This window comes from Notamacropus eugenii, chromosome 6, assembly GCF_028372415.1.
Source record: "Notamacropus eugenii isolate mMacEug1 chromosome 6, mMacEug1.pri_v2, whole genome shotgun sequence".
NCBI lineage: Eukaryota > Metazoa > Chordata > Mammalia > Diprotodontia > Macropodidae > Notamacropus > Notamacropus eugenii.
Window position 1 is genome coordinate 196,322,530 of NC_092877.1, and position 19,272 is coordinate 196,341,801.

Below are 19,272 nucleotides of genomic sequence, written 5' to 3' on the forward strand. Positions count from 1 at the left end.
TCTACTAACACCCAGTATACTTCTTTCATACTTGGAATACTTCTCCTTCTCACATCTGCCTCTTAGTTCTCTGGGTTTTTTGAAAGAAGTCGGTGCAAATAACTACTTGAGCTAAGAAGTCATTCTTTGTCCCCAAGTTTTGAGGGCCTACCTCTCTAAGAATTTATCAACTACTCTGTATGAATCTTTCATGGATCTATTTATTTATATGCCATTTCCTTCCATGAAGGAATCTCTTCGATTCAAGGAGAATATAATCTCCCTGCAGGCAGGGATTTTTTTGGGGGAATAATGATATTGCTAACACTTCCTGAAGTTCATAGCACATAATAATACACACGTGTACGAGATGAATATATGTTGATTGATTTATTAAGAAATGAAGTGTAGAATTCAATCTTAGAATATTTATCACTAAATGTTTATCATTAGTAAGAGCATGTTAACTTCAATTCAATAGGCATTGACATGGGGGTTTTTCCCCTGTGTATTGTATGGGGATGTACTATCACAGTAAGATGAAATGCATACCTATGAATTTCATTCAAGTAAATTGAGATACTATCAAGGATAGTCTAATGATCACATAGATCTCTGTTTACCTCCTATGAGGGAAAGATAAGTGTATTTAAAAGTGGTCTCCCAGGATTATCTAGGTACTAAAATAACTTACCTCATGTGAGATACTATGTCAGTCCTTCCTTCCATTAATTTCATGACAATCCATAGCTCGTCATCGACAACATAGTACATCTCAAACATGTTGTCATAATGATAATCCCTCAAAGTAGCAAGCTGTACAAAACAAAAGGAAAAGAACTCTCTATGATTTGGTAAGGAAGTACCTGGAATAGCAAACATGGTTTTGAATCTGGGGCCAGGAAGACCTGGAATACCTGCCTCTCAAATCTACTAGCTGTGTTTCTGTGGGCTACAAAATCTCTTTGTGTATCAAGAAATTCTCTAGGATATATCCATGAAGTCATAAATGGGAGTCCCTTGAGTCACATATTGAGAAAGTTAGAAATCCTTCACATATTCATTCACGATAATTCCTATTTAGTCCTCTAGAGACAGTTCTTCTCACTATTAGACTTCTAAAACTTATAAATGATTAAGGGTGGGATTCTGTTCTCATCCTAACCAATCAATCAATCAATCAATCACCACAATAAACTGGGTATCAAGGAATTTCCTTTTTAAAAAATCCTCATAACAATTGATGGATAAGCCTTTAATCAATCTGAAAGGACCATGGAATTTGGGGCCTTTGGATGAGAGGTGAAAGGGAGTCACACAGGGAGTATCTTGTGCTTGGTTCATAAGATAAACTCATATCATCACACTGCTTGAACTACTGATAAAAATCTATGTGAGCTATTTCTAAAAATAGCAATTCAGTTGAGCAGCATATCAGGCAAGTGGTCAACCTGATTCTTCCCCAGAGAAACTGTGGGTGGTGATAATGAGCACATCAAGGCTACACAGAAGGGATTCTGAAAGAATCAAATCAGTTTCCACACATTGTTTTTAAGATGAGTTAAATATTTAGCTTTACAGCTGTCTATAATTTTATAGCTTCTCATTCTTGATCAATTAATCTCCAAGAAATTTTTGAGATAGTCCTTACAAAGAGAAGGGTAAGCAGATCAATAGCTTCTGGAAGTTGGGTAATGCAGTTTTTGGAATTATAATTATAGGTATTAATACTTTAATATTTTAAATGGTAATAACATGCCTCTAGATGGGTCATTGATAACCATAACCTAATGATAACATACTAATTGTCCAAAGACACTGTATCTGATGGGAAAAATTAAATTAATTAACCAGGGTGTTTGAGTGACTTCTAAGCACTAAACAGGTTTACATGGTAAGAGTTTATCTGGGAAATAACTACCTCCATGAAATTCAGTGAAAACCCAGAGCTCTTCTATCAATAGTTTCCCAGTAGAGTGGACAAGTTATTTCACTGCTAAGGAATCTCAGTTTCCTTGTTGTCAAAAAGAGTATTCTTTCTTGGGATTATAATGATCAGAGGTTTAAAGGACCTTAGCGCACATCTAGTCTGGCCCCTTGATTTGGTTGATAAGAAAATGAAGTCCAAGAAAGGAAAAATTAAACCACTCAAAGTAACCCAGTTATTGAAAGCATAGCCTGGATTCGGTGTAGTAGATAGATAGTTATACTTGGACTCAGGCAATCTGTTTGAATTCTGACCCTACTTTAATACCTATGTGACCTGAGAAAAAGCCCTTAACTCCTCAAGGCTTCACTTTCCTCCTCTGTAACGCAATGGGGCTGGATGAGATGGTGTAAGGCCTCATCTCACTCATAATTTATGATCTTATGAGCCCATGTCCTGTGAGCTCCCAATCTGATCTCCCACTGGTAACACACTCGCAACATACACCATGAGATATTATGAGTTTTAATTAAAGAACGTGATTACATTCCCTGTGTTTGCCAGACATTGCTTTCTAAAGAAGATTAAGTTTATTGATTTCCCCTCTTCACCCACTCCTCTTTTCTCAGTACATTTAACATAGCTTCAACAGCTGATCAACTACAACATGACAATGATCCCAGGGTTCTTACACTAAAACTATCTGTTGAAATATATAACATCTCAGGGACAGTCCCTCTTTGATCAACTAACAGGATAGTGCTCAGGGCACATGACTTACCTCATTAAAAAGCGTGAACTCATGCCCCACTGTTCTCTTATTTTTTTTTTTAATGGTCACTTTTTCACCACTGTCCACTCTTGTGGCTTGCTCCACTATTGTGGTGACACTTTCTCCTATCGGAATAAAGTTGTGCAGGAATTCACCAGGGTCCCTGGGGTTGCAGAGAAGATTCAGAGCATCCTTGGTACATGACTGGTACAAAAAGAAGAGCAAGACACTCAGAATTTCATGGGAAATAAATCAAGCCAAGAGCCCGTAATACAGTTTGTGGCTTGACATGACTGGACACAAATGAATAAAATATGGGTAACAATTCAAATGGACTAGAGGGTGGAATACCAAGAAGGAAATTTGACGTCTTAAGAATAGTGGAGATTTGGTAGGATAAGACTCAAAGCAGAAACATGGCCACCTTTGTAAGAGCATCTCTTCTTTCAAAGAAACATGATAGATAAAAAGGGAGAGAAGAAACAAACCCACGGAATACTGAGAATATTTATCAGTAGCAGGATATCTGTAAACGAAGTGAGGCTCATGAAACGCCTCTATCGCTCAGTAACTTTTTCATCTTTTTAAAAATTCAACCACAAAAGTTCCCTGCCCAAGTACCTTGTAATTGCTATATTAGGGCCTTCCGGGCTCTGAGCGAGTGTCAACAGTAACAGTTTCTTTCTTTCTTTTTTTTTCCTTCTTTATTTATTTATTCATTTAACTTTTAACATTCATTTTCACAAAATTTTAGGTTCCAAATTTTCTCCCCTTTTGTCCCCTCCCCCCACCTCAAAACACCAAGCGTTCTAATTGCCCCTGTCTGTCAATCTGCCCTCTGTTCTATCATCCCTCTCTGCCCTCGTCTCCATCCTATACCCCTTTACCTGTATTTCTTATTTCCTAGTGGCAAGAACAGTACTCGACACTTGTTTCTAAAACTTTGAGATCCAACTTCTCTTCATCCCTCTCTCCCCCGCCCCGCTTCCCTTTGGAAAGCAAGCAATTCAATATAGGCAAAATCTGTGTAGTTTTGCAAATGACTTCCACAATAGTAGTGTTGTGTAAGAACTAATTATATTTCCCTCCATCCTATCCTGTCCCCCATTACTTCTGTTCTCTCTTTTGATCCTGTCCCTCCCCATGAGTGTCGACCTCAAATTGCTCCCTCCTCCCCATGCCCTCCTTTCCATCATCCCCTCCCACCCTGATTATCCCCTTATCCCCCACTTTCCTGTATTGTAAGATAGGTTTTCATACCAAAATGAGTATGCATTTTATTCCTTCCTTCAGTGGAATGTGATGAGAGTAAACTTCATGTTTTTCTCTCACCTCCCCTCTTTATCCCTCCACTAATAAGTCTTTTGCTTGCCTCTTTTATGAGAGATAATTTACCCCATTCCATTTCTCCCTTTCTCCTCCCAATATATTTCTCTTTCACTGCTTGATTTCATTTTTTTAAAATATGATCCCATCCTTTTCAATTCACTCTGTGCACTCTGTCTCTATGTGTGTGGGTGCGTGTGTGTGTGCATGTGTGTGTGTGTAATCCCACCCAGTACCCAGATACTGAAGTTTCAAGAGTTACAAATATTCTTTCCATGTAGGAATGTAAACAGTTCAACTTTAGTAAAGTCCCTTATGACTTCTGTTTGCTGCTACCTTTTCATCGTTCTCTTCATTCTTGTGTTTGAAAGTCAGATTTTCTCTTCAGCTCTGGTCTTTTCATCAAGAATGCTTGAAAGTCCTCTATTTCATTGAAAGACCAATTTTTCCCCTGAAGTGTTATACTCAGCTTTGCTGGGTAGGTGATTCTTGGTTTTAGTCCTAGTTCCTTTGACTTCTGGAATATCCTATTCCACGCCCTTTGATCCCTTAATGTAGAAGCTGCTAGATCTTGTGTTATCCTGATTGTATTTCTACAATACTTGAATTGTTTCTTTCTAGCTGCTTGCAATATTTTCTCCTTGACCTGGGAACTCTGGAATTGGGCCACAATGTTCCTAGCAGTTTCTCTTTTTTGATCTCTTTCAGGCAGTGATCTGTGGATTCCTTGAATACTTATTTTGCCCTCTGGTTCTAGAATCTCAGGGCAGTTTTCCTTTATAATTTCATGAAAGATGATGTCTAGGCTCTTTTTTTGATCATGGTTTTCAGGTAGTCCTATAATTTTTAAATCGTCTCTCCTGGATCTATTCTCCAGGTCAGTTGTTTTTCCAATGAGATATTTCACATTATCTTCCATTTTTTCATTCTTTTGGTTTTGTTTTGTGATTTCTTGGTTTCTCATAAAGTCGTTAGCCTCCATCTGTTCCATTCTAATTTTGAAAGAACTATTTTCTTCAGTGAGCTTTTGAATCTCCTTTTCCATTTGGCTAATTCTGCTTTTGAAAGCATTCTTCTCCTCATTGGCTTTTTGAACCTCTTTTGCCAACTGAGTTAGCCTATTTTTCAAGGTGTTATTTTCTTCAGCATTTTTTTTTTGTTTTTCATGCTTTGCTTGCATGCCACTCATTTCTCTTCCCAGTTTTTCCTTCACCTCTCTAACTTGATTTTCAAAATCCTTTTTGAGTTCTTCCATGGCCTGAGCCCACTGAGTGGGCTGGGATACAGAAGCCTTGACTTCTGTCTTCCCCTGATGGTAAGCATTGTTCTTCCTCATCAGAAAGGAAGGGAGGAAATGCCTGTTCACCAAGAAAGTAACCTTCTATAGTCTTATTTTTTTTCCCTTTTCTAAGCATTTTCCCAGCTAGTGACTTGACTTCTGAGTGTCCTCTCCACCCCCACCTCGCCTCCAGATCTGCCCAGCCAGCACTTGGGGTCTGAGATTCAAATGCTGCTTCCCAGCCTCAGGGCTTTGGGCAGGGGCAGGGCTGCTATTCAGTGTGAGATTAAGTTCAGGTGCTCAGGTCAGGGCGGGGCCGCCACACAAAGCTCAGTTCCCTCAGGGAGTTTATGCAGAGACCTTCAATAATGGATCTGGGCTCCTGCCTGCTTGGGGAGCCCCTGTCTGCTCCCGCCTCTGCTGCTGCCTCCTGAGGGGGCCTGAATTATGGGGGTACCCCACACCCCTCTCAACCCGCCAAAGAGACCCTCTCACTGACCCTTGTCACCTGTGGCTGGGGGACCCACACAGCCATTGGAGATTCCATCCCTGAAGCCTGCTCGGATCCGCTCCTTTCCGCACCGTGCCACTGAGGCAGGGTTGGGCTCTGCTCTGGGTCCGGGGTGCAAGGGACCTTTTGCGAGAGGTTTTCAGGCTCTCTGGAGCAGAAATCTCCTCTGCTCCATTGTTCTGTGGCTTCTGCTGCTCCAGAATTCGCCGGTGGTCCTTTTTTTACAGATATTTTATGGGCAGTGGGTTCGGAGGTAGCGTATGTGCGTCTTTCTACTCCGCCATCTTGGCTCCGTCCCAACAGTTTCTTTTTTGACCAGCAACCATGAGGGTCTTCCCTTCCCAAGTTGATTATTGTTATTTATAATTAAAAGGGTCACCTCTCACTCCTTAAAGAGGTCTGACATTCACTGAAGGGGCACTACCTCACTCAAAGTGAGAAGCTGAAAAATCCTTAGTCTATAATGAAACACAAGCAGACAAATGAAATCTTAAGTCAACTGAGGACCAGCCCTATATCACAGTACCTCCATGGCAGACAGTTGGATGGGTGGTGGATTCATGTCAGGGGTTACCAAACTTTCCCACTCAACAGGGAGTCCCACATACTTGTTCTTTTCTTGATTAAAAACAACATGTGCTCTGTGTTGAAAATTTTCTGAGTCAGAGATTTTGATCCGCTTGGAAAACCCTAGAAAAACTGAAGACAGGAAAAGACATCATATCTCACCGTCATGCACCAACACAGCAAAGGCCACTTGTTTAATGTTACTATACATTGATGTGACCAAGATCACTCCACCACAACCCAAAAGGCATTTCAAGAGAAGGAAGTGATAATTGTGATAATACCACATCTAAGAAGTTTTGGTAGACTACAGTTTAAAATCATGGTGTCTATAAACAAACAAACAAACAAATAAATGGATATAAATAAATAAATAGGTGTATAAATAAATACATAAATATGTAACCATGAAAATAAATAAATTTACATTTAAAAATAAATAAAAATAAAATCACTTCTGGGATAGGGTTATAGTAACAACTAACTAATAATAACTAATGAGTGCGATAGACTTAGTGAAGACTCCTCAGATTGTAATTTTTCTCCCAGGGGTGAGGTAAGGCCTAAAGGCTCAAGGTTACAATATTTTTAGAATAGAATAGTTCCATATAAGGATATGAAACTGTGTAGTGTATTAGGGTCTCAATGATTGGACAAAACTTACATAATTCCTCGATGTCTTCATTTCAAAAAGGATTGGTTAGATTTCGTGTCTAGAATGTAAGATCATATTCTCAGCTAATGAGGATAATGGTCAGTGGGAGGAGGAGGGACTTGCGTTAGGGTCTATATAAATCACTGTCCTTTTCTTTGTCTTCAGCTTTCCTACTCCTACAGGTGAGCCCCGCTTCTCGAGAATCGAATAAATCTCTTTTCTGTCATCACTTTGAGAGGCCTCTGAGTAATTGATTTATGTAGGGACCTGAACCATCCCACACAGTTTGGGGCCTTTTGCCCGGGATCTGTGACCTTTCTGAGAGATGGCTGACAGCTCAATTCAAAGACTGGGTGCCCGTGGGGAGATTTCCCCATAGTCCTTGGAAAGGGCTGCCAGGTCTCCCTCTCTGCAAGGTAACGACCGGAAGCAGAGGAACTCAGTGAGGACAGAAAAGAATAGAGATAGGGACTCCAAAGACTCCGAAGCTTGGAAGTGTGTAAAAATGCCAACTGGTTGGTGTTGAAGTTTGCAGTCAGGCAACTTGTACGTATATACGACCCAGCAGTAAGCGGGGGGTGGGGCGTGGGGGTCAATTCGTTGAGTCTTAGACAGACTCAGGGAGAAGGTCACGACTCCCAACCAAATTAGTGGACTGCGGGACCCCAGGGTGAAGGGCCCTTCCAAAAACGTTTGCTGGATGACTGCTGGTGACGGGCGACCCTCACCTGAGAGCTGGCAAGAGAGCTAGCAGGAGAGCTAGCAAGGAAGCTACCATAATTCGTTGACTCTTAGACTCGGAGGTGTTGGTGACAACCCTCAACCAAAGAAGCTAGCAGGAGAGCCAGTGGGAGAGCTAGCAAGGAAGCTAGCATAATTCGTTGAGTCTCAGACTCGGAGGTGTTGGCGACAACCCTCGACCAAAATGGGACAAAAGCAGTCCAAGAATAGAGCTTCAGAGTGGAGTCAGGAAGAAATACCGGTAAATAGTTCCTTGGGAAACTGATTACAAAATTGGCATGAATTACCAAATTATAGAGAAAAGAATGTAGAAGAAGATGATTAAGTATTGTTGTTTCATATGGGGTGAGAAGACATCAGAGGAGGAGGCACAATCTGGCCCAAATATGGTTCCTCCGAGGATTGGGTTTGCCAAAAATTTAAACCTATATGTACTACTCTATTCTGTTAAATGTTTTGTCTGTATATGGTGTGTTGGTATTTCTGTGTGAATGAAAGTCTGTGTGTCTCTGTTTTCATCTGATAAGGTTATAAATTTAGCCAGCCAGCGAGCCAGCAGGAGCAGAAAGGCTGAGCTGAACTGTCTTTGAAATTCCCGTTACTCCCTTTCTTCAACCCCTCCAGACCAGTTTCAGAGGGGCGGAGGGACAAGGAGGGAGAGAAAGGAAAAAAAAAAATCTTTTTCCCCTCAGACCTAAGAGGCATGCTAGCAACCATTTAACCATTTCCTGCCTCACCCAAAAGAAGAAATTTTAGTGTAATGGGAAATAACAGAAAGTTAAGTGAATTCATTCTGGTCGTATTTGGAATTGCGAATAGGTGAAATGTGTCATTCTTAATTTAATGTTTCAGATAGGTTAGAACTTATTAAAGTTTGGTGGAAGTAAGCAGAAGATTAGAAAGCAAAAAAAATCTCAAGTAAGCAACTTAGAGCTGAGAGTTTTGGATTTAGGTTTAATTAGATCAATATATTTGATGCCAGACAATGTATTTAAAGTAAAAAGATAATAAGTTTAGGTTTTTCTTTTTCTTTGCAGAGTGGGAGGGCCAGAAAGGGGTGGCCTTGGGAATCCTGGCACAAATAAGAAGAGGGCAGAGACATCCAGTAGCATTTCTGCCAAAAATGTTAGATCCAATAACAAAAGGATAGGTATTTGTTAGATGCAACATTAATCTAATGTAACTATTTACACGATTTTGAATTTTGTAATTTGTTACATATAGATTGGAGTTTTAAAAAGATGTGATAGAAATTTGATAATTTGAAACTTACATTTGGTTATAAAAAAAAAGGAGCTGAATAGGTTAATGGCTTCTTTTAAGTTTTAAGTAAACTTAAATAAGTTCAAATTTTTAGGTAATCCATCTAAATATTGTATTAGAAATTGCATTGTTAAGTTAATTAATGAATTGGTTAAAAAGGGCTGTTATGAATTTTTTTATGAGTTTCCTTGTTGTAGCATTCTTATTAAGAAAATGAGAATGCTTTAAAAATGTACGTGTATATATATAGGTGTGATTTTTCGAGCCTGTTTCACCTGAGCATGTATTATGTTAAAAGTTTATTTCTGCTGTTGAAAAGGAAATTTTAGCTAAAATTGTTTTTGCTATGAATCAAGCATTTACTCTAAAGTTATTTTTGTAAAAGAAAGTTTATGGGCAAATGTGAAAAGGCTTTGGGTTTAGGTTTTTTTTTGTGATTTCTGTCAATTAGTTTCAAGGGGATTGTGATAAATTGTAAACTGTTCATAAGAGAGGAAATATTTGCTCTATTAAGAAACACTTTGTAAAATCTTTTGTATGGTTTTTTGGAAGGCCTACCTATCCAATTTCTATTTTTAAGTTACAAAAGTGGGAAGAATTTAATTTCTCTAATAGGATATGAAAATGCAATTGATGTCATCTGAAATTTATTGTTCAGGTTCATAGCTAAAACAATTTGTTATCACTTATAAAAAAATTATGTTTGCATTTGTAATTCTAATGCTAAAACCTAAAGCTGGTACACTGTGTGAATATATGGGGGAAAGAAGTAGTCCTCAGGCTAGTAACAAGTACAGCCCCAGCAGCTGAGGAGATTGTATATAGAACTTGCTTTGGTGAGAATTTGAAAATGTATAAGAAATGATCTTCAGTGATTGGCTCTTTAGGGCAAATTTAAGATCTAAGAAGTAAATAAAATCCCTGGGGACATTCTTTCTAAATCTAATGGGAATAAGTAGATATTGTATCATTGTTACATAGAACAAAATTGGAATTTAAAGTTAACTATAATTGTATTTTATTTACAGGGGGATTCAGGGAAAGGAATCCCTTACAAAAAAAAAGGGGGGTGGGGGTGGCCCCAGGTGGTCTGGGAGCTCCAGGAATGGTCTTGATGGGAGTGGCCAGTAAACTGGAGATTTGGACTGATAGAATTAAGAGTGGGAAGTAGAATAGACTTGGGCATAGTGATAGAGTGGACCTTAGGAGAGCCGGTTCACGTGGGAAAAAAAAAAACAAAACAAAAAACCAAGGAGTTTTCAAGGTGAGGTTTTCCAAGGCCTTTAGACAAATGGGACTAAAACTCTTTTGGGGTAATGGACAAAGGTCCCAACTTGGAATGAGATCTTTACATGTTACAAAATGATGTAAAAGCAATTAGTATTAAAACAATTAACTGAATTAATTACTGAGACTAAATCAGAGACATCCTCAGTTTGGGAAAAGAATTTCAGTCTAATTTTCTTAGAGGTAGGTACCCTCTGGTAATATTTGGCATTGAAAGTTAAATGATTGTTTTGATTTGAATTCATTATATAAACATAAAAATTCAAGTTAGTGTTTGAACTTATCACATGTGTAGCTCATTCTTTTAGACTGAGCAGGGTTAGAAAGGGATAAAGTAGTTTGGGAAACAGATATAAATCTATTAGAGCAATGACTTATGATTGTTATTCAATCAGGAACTAGAACATGTATAGAAAGGCATGTAAGCTACTTAAGACTTGCTTCAAAAGATGTTACTTGGCCAATGTGAAATTAGTCATATTTGAAACTGATTATTGGAACTTGCTATTTTAAGATTTTTGTGGGACTATTAACTGACTGTTCTTCTGAGTCTAACTCCAGGTGTGGATAGCAAGAGAGGTGGTCTGAGCCACTGATCCATGATGCCAGTAAGCCTGTGAGATGCTGGCATGAACTGCAAAAAGGTGATCTCATGGGAAGGTCGGGAGAGCGACTGTTCAGTCTGGGCTGAGGTAAGATTCTCCTGACTCAATTTCCCCACTGACACCTGGCAGACTTGAAGCCTGTCTGAACGCCAGTTGACAATCTACTCCTGCCTGGAATTGACATGAAGTGAGGGAGATGTTGTTTCCCTGCAATGTCCCTACTCTTAGTGGCAAATTCCTAAAATCAGAAGTTTTGTAAGTAATAATACCAGATCTGTTGAATAATAGATTGTTGGTAGGGGAACATCTGAGGTTAAGTCTAAAATTGAGCTAACAGGTTTAGGACTTTAGACCAACAACAATAAGTTAGGGTCCTCTAATTCTTAGTAATAGTGTGGAGATGATTAGGTTAAGGGCTTGTGAGACTAGCATGCATAGTTATTATTTTGTCTTAGTTGGTTAATGTTAAATAAAAAAAATGGTTTGTGGACTATATGGTAAATGCTTTAAAAGAAGCATCACATGATCAGAAGTTGGAATTGTTTTATGATGTGATATGTACTGTGTTAAAAATGATTATTTATTTTATTTATATAAGTACTGGAGCCTGGTATTGACTCCTTAGTGAAATCTCATCTTCCTAATGAGGGAATGAATAATGACTTACTCTGAAATGTAGAAGCTGCATTTTAATGTGAATTTTCTTTTTTTTAAAAAAAAAAAGATGACAATTTGTCAAAGTTTCAATTTTGATTTTTGTAAGAATGATAGGAATGGTAATCTAAGATGGTATTAAGTTCAGTTCTGTAGGAGAGTGGACATCTGGATTTCTACAAGAAGATGAAGAGAAGATGCTGAGATGCTGTGCTGAAGACTGTTTGAAGGAGCATCCAGATCAGAAAATTGCATAAGATGATATTTTTCCCCAGACTGCTGTATGAGATGGAACCTCTAAATGGACAGTTCATTAATTTAAATCTCTGTATCTGTACTTATGACAAGGGGACTGCCCCCTGTAATTTGCTAATGTGTCAGTCAACTTTGCTTCCTTCCCATATTCATATAAAAGGAAGATAGATGAAAGGAAGGATTCATAAGGGAAAGAATGTGAAGAGGTATTTATTGATTGGATTTAGGTGTGGAAATAGGAATAAATAAGAGGAGGGGAGGAATATGGGTAAGATTGAACTTTGAACTATCTATTCCCCCATCCCAATTCAGAAAATGTTTAGCATGATTGGAAAGCCAGTAGACAAAGTTATGGAAGGTTATTGAATTTAAAAATTTTAAAGTTGTTTACTGTCATTTATAATTATTGCTATTAGTTATTAAACTCTCAAGCTTCATGCTTGGAGACACACTTTGTCAGTATTAAAAGCTCCGTTTGAAGCGTGTGTGAGAACACACAGAATTTGGAAAGGGATAGCCAAGGATATATATATATATATATATATATATATATATATATATATATATATATATATATATATATATATATATATATATATATATATATATTCATTAAATTTTTGTTATTCGGGGAACTATACTAGGATTATTATTGTTTGTTCTTAACAGGATTTTCTGTCCATCAATTGTCCTAAGCCATTAATCACAATATCTAAACAGGACTCTTCTATTAAGACTGTGTGGACTTGACAAACTGTGGGAACAATGCAACCAAAATGTAATACCCTGGGAATGTCCCTTTTAGGCATGATTCTGTTCCCACTGCTGGGACACCAGGCCCCATTTATCAACCCCACTCTTGAAAATAGTTTCCTGGCCCTAATTCAGACCATTGCCGACACTTTTGAGGTATCCGGCTGTTGGATTTGTGGGGGGACCTCAGCAGTTAAGCCAATGTCCATGGGTAGCAGTACCACTGAGTCCAGTCTGGATTTTAAGTAATAGATCTGTAGTACATGACGGAACAAGATTCTGGACAAGCCAAGAGAAACATCAATGGTCTTTGTCCGAATCAGTTCCAGGTGAACATTGTTTAAACCAAACAGGACCTGAATTGCAGGAGACATGGCTGGGAGGAAGTAATTGTAAATGGACATTCACACAAAGGCCAGAAACCCTGGCTCGTATTGATTGTGCCCAGTATGCAAACAGATGGGATCAGAATGGTATTACCTGTTCAGATGGTAGGGTGATTCCCTGTCCCCATTCATTTTTCCCATCCTCTTCATACGAAGAGAGCAAAAGGGGAACATCACAAAAGTTGTGGGTATAAGTTTTACAACCCCTCTGATCCCAGAAAACCATGTGAAGGGGGGTCACGACCATGACAATTTGTGGAGTAGTATATATATGAATAGTACAAAGAATAACACAGAATATAAAGAATGGGTATGGAAGTGGGAGAATGGAACACATAGGATGATATTTGATACTTTCTGGAGTGTAATCAATAGAACTGGGGAGAATTATCAACATTGTATATGGAAGAGGAAACAACAACTATCGAAGGGTAAGTCAGAGATCATGAAAGGGGGACTATTAGGCCCGGATATATCTATTACATAGATTACTCAGACTCCAAGCAGTAGTTGAAATTATTACCAATCAAACAGCAGAAGATTTGGACTTATTGGCCAATCAAGCCACGCAAACTAGGGAAGCAGTACTGCAACATAGGTTGATCTTAGATTATTTACTTGCAGAAGAAGGGGGAGTTTGTGGAAAGCTCAATTTGTCCACATGTTGCTTGAAAATTTGATGATAATGGAAGAATAGTGAAAGAGATGAGCAAAAATATCAGGAAGGTTGCTCATGTTCCTGTACAAACTTGGAACTCCCTTTTCAATACGTCTTGGTGGTCCTGGTTTGAAGGGAGCTGGTGGAAGAGATTACTGTGGTTTGGCCTTATAGCAATTAGTGGTATTTTATTACTTCCTATTTGTTTACCTTGTTTGATTTCACTAATTACTAAAATAGTTAGAAATTCTTTACTAAAACTTGCTAGAGTAGAAGAAAGGACCGAAGGAGCCATTAGATTGATGATATTAAAGAAGGAAGGTTGGGCACCTGTGGAGACAAGAGACAGGAATGATCCTGATTGGGATGAGGAGATTAATAGACAGTGTGACAGGACTTTGGTTGAAACATCCATGAGAAGTCTTCAGGTTGATAAATAAGAGGAGGGATTGAGTGGGATAGACTTAGTGAAGACTCCTCAGATTGTAATTTTTCTCCCAGGGGTGAGGTAAGGCCTAAAGGCTCAAGGTTACAATATTTTTAGAATAGAATAGTTCCATATAAGGATATAAAACTGTGTAGTGTATTAGGGTCTCAATGATTGGACAAAACTTACATAATTCCTCGATGTCTTCATTTCAAAAAGGATTGGTTAGATTTCGTGTCTAGAATGTAAGATCATATTCTCAGCTAATGAGGATAATGGTCAGTGGCGGGAGGAGGGACTTGCGTTAGGGTCTATACAAATCACTGCCCTTTTCTTTGTCTTCAGCTTTCCTACTCCTACAGGTGAGCCCCACTTCTCGAGAATCGAATAAAATCTCTTTTCTGTCATCACTTTGAGAGGCCTCTGAGTAATTGATTTATGTAGGGACCTGAGCCATCCCACACAACTAATAACAAATAAAAATAGAGAAAAATTGAAACTAGTAACTACTAATAAGAAATAACAAATAAATATAAATAAAATGTAACCTAATACCAAATAACTGAGAACAAAAATGGAAACTAATAGCAAACAACGAATAAATAACAAATAGATATTCTCGTGTTTCTGAAAATCAGGGCAAAAATGGGGAGAAACAGGGACGGTCTCAGCAGAGCTTCAAACTGTTACCAATAGCCTATATCAGCTGAGTTTTATGGCTATGATCCCATTGTGACATAACTCTATTGTGATATAACTCAGAGGTACAGACAAGGAGATAAAATGGCAACTGATAATTTTGCAGTAGAGACACTCCATTTTCAGTAATGGCAACCAAAACCACACAAGACTCTTCAAGACAACCAAGTAATACTTACCATTTCTAATTCTGATGTTGGGACATCGGGTCGAATTCATGGTGTTCCAAAGAAAATGAACCAAAATTGTCTAAGAATCCTACGAATAAATGCTCTTTCTTAGGCTGAGCCCTTTTCTACAGTGCAATCATCTAAGACATTTCCAAATGACTGGTGATGAAAAATGCTGTCCACAACCAGGGAAAGAACTATGGAGTCTGAATGCAGATTGAAGCATATTAGTTACACCCTCTTTTCTTTTTTCCATCTTGTGATTTGTGCCTTTTGTTCTGATTCTCCCTTCACAGCAGCTTATTCAGGAATTTATTTCAAATGTAGACATATGTTTTATATGATCATACATGTATAGCTTATCTCAGATTGCATGCCATCTTGGGGAGGGGAACAGAAAGGGAGTGAGAAAAAAATTCAGAATTCAATATCTTGTAAAAATGAATGGGAAACATTAAATACAATAACTGGAAAAATATGCAAAATCATCATTGACTAGAGAAATGCCAGTTAAAACAGCTTTGAGGTACTATCTCACATGTATCAGATTGGACAAAATGATAGAAAAGGGACATGACAAATGTTAGAGGGGATGTGAAAGGACTGGACACTAATTCACTGTTGGTGGAGCTGTGAACTGATTTAACCATTTAGGTGAGCAGTCTGGAATTAGGTCCAAAGGGTTATATAACTGTGTCTACACTTTGACCCAGAAACACCACTATTAAGTCTATTTGCCAAAGTGTTCAGGGGAAAAGGAAAAAAAAAACAGCCACAACTTTCACATTCTAAAATATTTTCATTAGCTCTCTTTGTTCTGGGGAAGAACTGGAAAATGAGGGGATATCCATCAATTAGAAAACAGCTGAACAAGCTGGTGTACGTGAATGTAATGGAATACTCTGATACTATAAGAAATGACCAGCTGGTTGATTTTAGAAAAACAAAAAGTAAACATGGAAAGACTTGCATAAAATAATGCAGAGTGAAACAAACAGAATCTAGAGAATATACAGTAACAGCAATATTGCTTGAAGAGTAGCTGTGAATGACTAAGCTATATTGAGTCTTGGGAAGGAGTTGATTTAATAAACTCATCTTAGGAAGGGAAATGCTATATACCTCCAGAGAAAGAACTGGTATGCAAAAGTTTCACACACACACATTTACATGTGAGTGTACATATATATATATATATATATATATATATATATATCCAAAATTGACCTTCCTTAAAACAGGGATGGGAATGAAAGAAGAAGGGAGACACCTCAGAATTCAAAATGTCTCAAAAAATAAATAGAATTAAATAGAATTTAAAAATGCATGCTGACTTGAATAAGGTGTAGGAAAAACATATTCGAGCTTTCTTTTCCATTGGTCCAGTAGATTTTATTATGTTCCATGGCCAGAGATGCATCTCTATTTCTCTGGATGCTATGGTTTAGCATAATGCACCTCACTCATTACTTAGATACGATGCTAAAGAAATACATGAAAGGAATTTTAACATATCCAAGTATGCAAAGGACATTCTGTTCACCTCAAAAAGACCAAGAGAGAAGTCATTTGTACTCTCACATGATATTCATATCTGACATATTAAACATAGAATGGACCCTTAAGGAATGAAAAAAAAATACCATTCATCAAGTGTTTCCTATGTGCAAAGCACTGTGGGTACAAATACAAGAACAAGTCACTCTCTGCTTCCAAGGAGCACATATTCAAATGTGGAGAGACAACATGTAGGAGGTGCCAGCTGCAAGTCAGTCAATTAGCACTATGCTAAGTGATAAGGATACCTTTTGTTGTTTGTTTCCCATCACGTCCAACTCTTCATGACACCATTTGGATTTTTGGTACTAGAATAGTTTGCCATTTCCTTCTCCACTTCATTTTACAGACAAGAAAACTGAGGCAAACAGGGTGAAGTGACTTGCTCACGGTCTCACAACTATTAAGTTTCTGAAGCTGGATTTGAACTCAGGAAGATAAGTCTTCCTGACTCCAGGCTCAGCATTCCATCCACTGTGCCACCAAGCTGTCCCTAGAAAGGCGAAAGACAATACCTTCTATCAAAGAGCTTACAGTCTAATGGAAGACAAAACATGCAAGTCACTAAAAAACAAAATATACGCAAGATAAATTGGGGACAATCAGTAGAGGGAAGGGAGCAGCAATCAGGTGAATCAAAAAAGGCTTCTCCAACAGTATAACATTTACTTGGGACTGGACAGAAGTCAAGAAGCTGGCAGGAAGGAGAGTATTCCAGGCATGCAAAAAGACCTAGTGATCCTTAAGGTTTAGGGCAACACACGTAGTAAAGCATCTTCTTTCTTCTTCCATTGCTAAAACAAAACCTGTTTCTGGTGTTGTGGAAGCATTTGACAGTGTCAAGGCCTTTTGTGGTTAAAACTTCCATTTCTCAGTTTGCTATAGCTGTTCCATTGAGGTGACAGGGCAATAGTTACCCTGTCACATTTCCAGAAAGGTTGTTCTCTTAGATGATGGCTGCCTGCAGCCAGACTGCAAGCACAGCTAGGATTATGGGGAGTAAGTCTTTCTCAAGGTTCCTGGGCTTGGTCAAGGTCCTGGCTTGTCTTCACCTAGACCTGAAGGAACATGGTAGTCTAAATACTAGCAATGATTTGACCTGCCTGGTGTATTCAGCCTTTTGTCTCATCCTTGATGTGCCTGGCTGCTTTGAAAATCATCTTGCCACCCCTTTCATGTTACGGATGTGGAAAATGAATCCCAAAGTGGTTAAGTGACTTCCACAAGGTCATAAAGTTGACTAGTGAGAAAGGAGAGACAGGAATTGTAGTATCCTGACTCTTCATTCAGTGTTCTTTGCACTTAAAACTTCTATAAACATTCAGTCCCATGTAGTACAATTTCTAAGTAGGTTAAACCAGATATATTCCATTAGACTTTAGGATTAATTTCTCTAATATGCATAAGCAGTTACTTGAACTACATGTGGCACAGGGCTCTCCCCCACTACCGACATGGGGAAGGAAGCAAACTGGACAGCAGTAGACTCTTCTCCCACATCCTTCTCCAAAGTAGACTTCAATTCCTGCCAGGAGGGGAAGCAGGAAATTAGGAGACTGCCATTCTCCTCTCCTCAGAGAGGACAGAGTACTAGACTAGAATTCCATCGACATGCTCCCTTTAAATAAGATTAGTCTAGAGGATGTGATTTTCTGGAACCAGTTATCACCTAAGATCTGTTTCATTATTGGTGGAAGGAGGCCCCCAAGCTGTATATTCCAGGTTTCACCTCTTTCTCACCAAATAATAGTTCCATAGTGAACAGAGAGAGAGAATAGCAAAGTAGTCGATCTAACCAAATCATAAATAAACAGAAATCAGAGGAAGCATCCATGGGAGATCAAATAGAACATAATACAGAGTGAAAGAAGCTGTTCCTTTGGGAGTGAGATAACTCCACTCAACCAAGACATGAGTCCTGGGTCTTACACATGGAAAGTTTCCTGAGGTTTCATGGATAGCAAGTGGGGGATGGGGACATAATGGAGACTTCCAACTCCTCTCAAGTCAGCTCTTCACAGAGGCTTTTCCTTTCATAGCCTGAGGTGGAAATAGCATCATTGATCTTCTCTCTTGAAGCTGGGAACCAGAAGCACTTGAAGCAAAAAGAGATTCTCTAGCTTGAAGATACTCTCAAGAAAACGGAAGAGCTTTCCTCTCTTTTGCTCTTGGCAGCTCCATCTGACCCCGTGCACTGGCATAGGCAATGCTGTCCACCAATAAAGAGAGAGTTCCATACTAATAGGCTTTGGGATGAGAATTACATACATATATGAAGTTATTCAAAATCCCCAGAGCCTCTGAAAGTAGTAAATTATAAGGTTTATGATCATTGCTGCCAACACTTTTCTCTTTTATGTTTTTCAAATGATTTCTTTCCATGCTAACAGGTTAACTATACAAATTCACAACATATTCATTAATGTTGTGAAATCAATGATGAATGTCATCCATTCCATTCCTGTCTAGGTACTGATTTGAATATAGGATATTGGCAAGGATGACTACAAATACAAAATACTGATTTTAAATATTAACAAGAAGGGCCAAGCTGACATACCAGATAGAACATAAAACTTACTCTGTAACTTGGAATCAGGTGAATCTGGGTTCTAATCCTAGTTCTCTCCCATATTAATTCCTTGACCATGGGCAAGTCACATAATGTCTCTGACTCTCAACTTTCTCATTTGCATGATGTGACAAGTAATTCCTGCAAGATCTCCCTCACAGGCTTAATGTCAGTGAAATAATACATGGAAAATTCTTTGCCAACCTTCAAGCACTATAGAAACACTATT

At 38.5% G+C, this 19,272-nt stretch overlaps 1 protein-coding gene across 6 annotated transcripts in view; it reads right to left on the bottom strand.

The window, feature by feature from the left end:
- LOC140512559 (serine/threonine-protein kinase PAK 5-like) overlaps nucleotides 1-19,272 on the bottom strand; it is a 52,940-nt gene that overhangs the window by 26,151 nt on the left and 7,517 nt on the right. For 3 of the 6 annotated variants that reach the window (XM_072621716.1, XM_072621717.1, XM_072621721.1), the window contains exons 2-5: nucleotides 16,720-16,964; nucleotides 6,321-6,493; nucleotides 2,688-2,882; nucleotides 674-795 (exon numbers count right to left, since the gene is read on the bottom strand). Coding sequence is in view for 1 of the 6 variants with exons in the window: in XM_072621720.1 (XP_072477821.1) it covers nucleotides 674-795; nucleotides 2,688-2,882; nucleotides 6,321-6,493; nucleotides 14,924-14,963 (530 nt within the window). In the remaining 5 variants the exon portion in view is untranslated. Of the gene's footprint in view, nucleotides 1-673; nucleotides 796-2,687; nucleotides 2,883-6,320; nucleotides 6,494-14,923; nucleotides 15,356-16,719; nucleotides 16,965-19,272 lie in introns of those variants that run through there. The other 3 variants (XM_072621718.1, XM_072621720.1, XM_072621719.1) reach the window with 3 other exon arrangements.